Here is a 5,403-nt window from a genome sequence, read left to right on the forward strand (position 1 = left end):
ACTGCCTCAACCATTTTTTAAATTCTTGGACTTACAGAGCTCATTGTGGTCTCCCCCTCAAATGAAAACAGGGTTGCTGACTTCTGAAGTCAGATGAATGTCAGCCTTCCTGAAGATGCACTTGCAATAGTGTAGCTACTCACTGAGCCACATCCCTGGATATGTCTCAACTTGGAAAGCTTAGCAACCATTTTCAAATCCCACTTTTATCTTCCCTTTCAGAAAACTACTTTCATTCACCAAAAATAAAGTAGTAGAGCACTTAGGAAAAATGAGACACAGGCATGTTAGTATAAAATAAATATTATTTGCAATTTTAAATTATGAAATAATTGAGATACACCGTGATCAACAAAACAACCAGTCAGCAATCTGTGCTGAATTAGCTTTTAGCCTATGCCCAGAGTCCTAGCAGCTATCAAACCCCCTCCTCTTCTGCTAACATAGCAAGGAAAATGTCACTTCTTAGAACGTAGGATTTACTACTGCCTATCTGGGAGTATGTCCATTCTTAGTCATGGGGCTAAATTCCCGTGGTAACCCAGAAACCCAGGAGATATAGCATGATAGAATTAATGGATGCAGATGTCTTCCCTCACACAACATCACATAAAGTACACTTGTTTCTTTAAAATATCAAGACAAAAATGTTAATCACATGTAGTTACAGAAAGAGAAACACACAGTACAATCCAGAAGTCTGTCTAATCACAGAGCCTCTGTATGATTAATTAATCTCTGGTCCTCTTTTGCTCATGAGACACACCTGCACAAGGGTATGTGTCATATACATCTATATGTTACAGGTGATTTAAGGATCAGAATAAAAAGGAGGCTGGTCTTCTTGGAAATAGGCTCTTTTGCATTAAGACCCGTATCACTCTTTTCTGAGGATTATGTTCTTCATAATTGAGATTTTTAATTTTATATATTGAGGCATTTCTCCTGGCTATGGCCTAAGATTGTGGAAAGCAGAATCTGAGGATAAAAAACAGGAGTGCGCTTTCTCTCCCAGCCTCAACTCTCCAGGACTTCACTACGCCTTGTAGCAATCCAACCAAGGGCACAAGGGAAACAGCTAAATCTAGACTTTCTTATGTACCAGAAGTTCAGGTTCTTATATCTAATTTCACCAACCACTTCCCATCTGCTAATTATTGGAAAAACAACTTCCTAATGGAGACTTGTTCTACTTAAAATACAAAAAAAAAAAAAAAAAAAAGTAACACGAAGACATTGTTGTTGATGCCAAAACCAGGCACTAGATCACTTTCTCAGCAGAGTGCCAGTTTCTCATTCCGTTTTCTGGTTTCACAGTGAAGATGGATGAGTCTATAGCAATAACAGACAAGGAATTTCCTAGGGATTGCTAATGAGCCAACTAGTCAACCAAACCTTAACTAGGGCAGACATGTTCATCATTCTTATTACAATAAATTTCTTTTTGTTTGAAGTTAACAAATCTGATCTGGTATAGTTACTCTTGCGTTGGACAAATCCATAAATGAAGAAATTCATCCATTATTTCCATAAATGAAAAAATAGGTTAAATCTGAGAACCAACCTAATTACTTAGGAAATTCATTTTAAAGATATCTCTCAATACTAATAGTAATCTCTGCCTTACCTAAAATGAGTTGCCATAAAGACACATGCTGGTCTCCTGGCAGCCTTGATCAGTACTGGCATCTCTGGTTCTTGAGGTAGAACACTAGGTAGAGATGGAATATTGAAGGTGAAGGGTCATACCGCCACAACTAGCTACAAAAACAGTGTGAATTGTTTGGCCTTTCGATGTATTGGTTCATAACTGATGAAGGATGGAGATGTTGAGCTTCCAGTTACTTTTCATGCATTTTCTAGTCCTTGTGCCAGTCATGGATTTATACTGGGAGAGTGAAGCAACTGTAATTCATCCCACAGTTAGGACAGTTGTGGTTCAATGTTTTAGTCACCAGTTTTTCCTATACTGTACATTTGAAATAAATTCCATAATTAGTAACAACAGAAAAAGATTCTCTTCTTCCTTCTGTTTAGGGCATCTTTGATTTCCTTGTTCCTCAAGCTATAGATCAATGGATTTAGCATGGGGATTAAAACAGTGTATAAAACTGATGCCAACTTGTTTTGGCTCAGGGAATCACCAGAGTTAGGATACATATAAACAAAGATACCTGAGCCAAAGAAGAGAGCCACAGCTGTCAGGTGAGAAGCACAGGTGTTGAAGGCCTTGGACCTGCCTTCAGCTGAGGTGATCTTCAGAATGGTGGCAACAATATAACCGTAGGATATCATGATAACCAAGACAGATGTGAGCCCAAAGATCACTGTGAGCACAGAGGTCATGATTTGAAAGAAAAAGGTGTCAGAGCAGGATAGGATCAGCAACTGGGGAAGATCACAAAAGAAATGGTTGATGACATTTGGCCCACAGAAATGAAGCTGAAGTAAGGCATACAGTTGGATAAATGAGCCACAGAATCCAATTACACAAGATCCCCCCACCATCTGCACACAGAGGGTGGGCAACATGATGGCGGTGTAGAGCAGAGGATTACAAATGGCAGCATATCGGTCATAAGCCATGGCAGCCAGGAGACAGCACTCAGTCAGACCCAGGCTAGAGAAGAAGAAGTACTGTATAGTGCACCCCACAAAGGAGATGTATTTCTGCTTCTTGAAGAAATCTGAGAGCATCTTGGGTGCTATAGTGGAAACATAGCAGATGTCCAGCAGGGACAGGTTACTGAGGAAAAAGTACATAGGTGTGTGCAGATGTGAGTCCACCCTGATGAGAGTGATGAGGCCTAGGTTCCAGGACACAGTCATGAGGTAGATCGCTAGGAATATTGAAAAAAGAACACTGGCGAGCTTTGGAAATTCAGAGAATCCCAAGAGAATGAACTTTGTAACTATTGTACTGTTCCTTCCCCCAGCCATTACATTAGTATTCCTAGGATAAGTAGACAAAGAAGAGAATAAGTCTTTAATTCAGTTGTTATCCCAATTTCTATTAACACCTTCTGCTCACACTAAACACAAAGCCAAGAGAAATATGGAGCCATTTTAGAAAAAATAACCCTGGTTAACTTTGCCCCTAAATAGCTACAATGGTCCTGTGTATCAATTTTCCCACATGTAAAAGAGGACAATTACACTTTTCACTGTTAACCACCAGGCTTTTACAAGGACAAAGGAAAGTGTAATAACATTCTTAAAAGATGCTTTAGAAATTGTAGGATATTATTGAAGGGGCTATAACCCCTAGGTATAGTTTAGTGACTAAAAGCATGGCCTTAGATGTCACATAGGTGTCTTTGGAATGTGGCTCTGCTGTCTGTGGGTATTATGACTCTGAATAGGTTGTCTGTTATCTTTCTACCTGAGTTACTTAATCTGTAAGAGAGAGATAATAGAACCTATCTCATAAGGTTCAGTTGAAATTAAATTAGTTCAGTTATGTACAGTGCCTATCATGCATATAGTAAGTATTGAATGAAGTTGTGTCATTAGCTATTATCTTTGTAATGTAGTTTTGAAGCAATCCTTTGGTTTGTGAAAAACTTTTAAAGTTTAAAAGGTTAGCAATACATACAACATTCTCTGCCTACAGTGGAATTAAGTTAGAAATCAGTAACAAACTGGTAATTAAAGAAACATCATAATTTGAAACTAATCACATATTTTTAAATTATTTAAAAGTAAAATAATAAATTATAATAGAAATTAGAAAGCATCTGTAACTTAAATATAATGAAAAATACTATTTACCAAATCTTGTGGATGTTTTAATTGAAATATAATTGGCATATAATATTGTGTGAGTTTAAGGTGTACAGTGTGTTGATTTGATACATTTATATATTACAATATGATTATCGTCATAGCTTTAACTGACACTTCTATCATGTCACATAATATCATTTCCTTTTTGCAGTAAGTTAAATCTTGTGTATTTAAAGATGGGCTTAGATAGAAAAGACTGAAAACAAATGACCTGACCACAATTCTTAGGTAGGAAGGAACAAAATTTTAAAAATATTAAATAAAGAATTTTAAAGTACTACAAGAAAATCAAGAGTTGATTTGTGACATATCTGGTGATACCAAGCAAAACAAATTTTTTTTTTTATTTTTAAGGAATGGAAAGGGGGATATAACTCTAGCTCCTGGAGTTGTCACAAAGGACACTCTAAAAACTCCTATGTCTGGGGTGTCTGGGTGGCGCAGTCGGTTAAGCGTCCGACTTCAGCCAGGTCACGATCTCGCGGTCCGTGAGTTCGAGCCCTGCATCAGGCTCTGGGCTGATGGCTCAGAGCCTGGAGCCTGTTTCCGATTCTGTGTCTCCCTCTCTCTCTGCCCCTCCCCCGTTCATGCTCTGTCTCTCTCTGTCCCAAAAATAAATAAATAAAAAATAAAATAAAAAAATAAAAACTCCCATGGCAATAAATTTTTAAAACTTAAAATGTACAAATTTTTAGGAAAGTGTAACTTGCCAAAAGTGACTCAAAAAGGAATAGGAAATATGAATATTTAATAAACACTAAAAAATAGTGTTTTAAAAAATAGTGTCAATAGTAAGGGTCTTCCCATGAAGAAAACTCCAGGCCCAAATGGTTTAATCAGCAAGTTTTACCAAAAACAAAGGAAAATAGTAATTCCAATTATACACAAAATCTAATGTATAGATACTTAGATCAGTTTCCAAGTCATTTTGTGGGACTATCATAACTTTATACCAAAAGCTGACAATAATGGAATAAAAATGGAATATTATAGCCATATTAACTATGTACATAGATTAGAAACATCTTGAACAGAATTTTGACAAACTGAATCCAATGATACATAAAAATAATACAGCATGAACAAGTTGTGTTATTTCAGAAAAGTTATTTCAGACAGTTATTTCAGAAAAGCATGTTGCCTTAATATTAGAAAATCATTTAGAGTAATTTACCACAGTAAGAGATTAAAGAAGAAAGCAATATAATCATCTAAATGGAAATAACTAAAAAAATTCATTCATGATTTAAAAAAATCAGCAAATAAGGAAAATAATTTAAACTTGTCAAGGATATCTTACAACCAAACTCAGTAAATTAAATTTTTAATGGTAAAATAATGAAAGAATTATCATAAGGGCCAAAGCAAGGAAATAAAGCTCACCATCACATATTTTATTAATCTTTGCCTTAAAGATTCTAGCTAGTGTAACAAGGGCACAAAAACAATCAATTTCAAAAGTCAACTTTGGGCCCCTGGGTGGCTCAGCTGGTTAAGTATCTGACTCTTGATTTTGGCTCAGGTCATGATCTCACAATTCATGAGATCGAGCCCTGCATCAGGCTCTGTGCTGACAGCATACAGCCTGCTTAGGATTCTCTCCCTCCCTGTCTCTCT

At 36.5% G+C, this 5,403-nt stretch overlaps 1 protein-coding gene across 1 annotated transcript; it reads right to left on the minus strand.

Annotated features, from left to right (window-relative positions):
• Positions 1–1,625: 1,625 nt before the first annotated feature.
• On the minus strand, positions 1,626–3,246 carry LOC101096165 (olfactory receptor 1440-like). The gene has a single exon (XM_003993468.4). It carries the CDS (start codon positions 2,938–2,940, stop codon positions 1,996–1,998), a length of 945 nt encoding a protein of 314 aa, XP_003993517.4. The 5' UTR covers positions 2,941–3,246; the 3' UTR covers positions 1,626–1,995.
• Positions 3,247–5,403: the final 2,157 nt, after the last annotated feature.

The sequence above is a fragment of the Felis catus genome, chromosome D1 (genome assembly GCF_018350175.1).
Source record: "Felis catus isolate Fca126 chromosome D1, F.catus_Fca126_mat1.0, whole genome shotgun sequence".
Lineage (NCBI taxonomy): Eukaryota > Metazoa > Chordata > Mammalia > Carnivora > Felidae > Felis > Felis catus.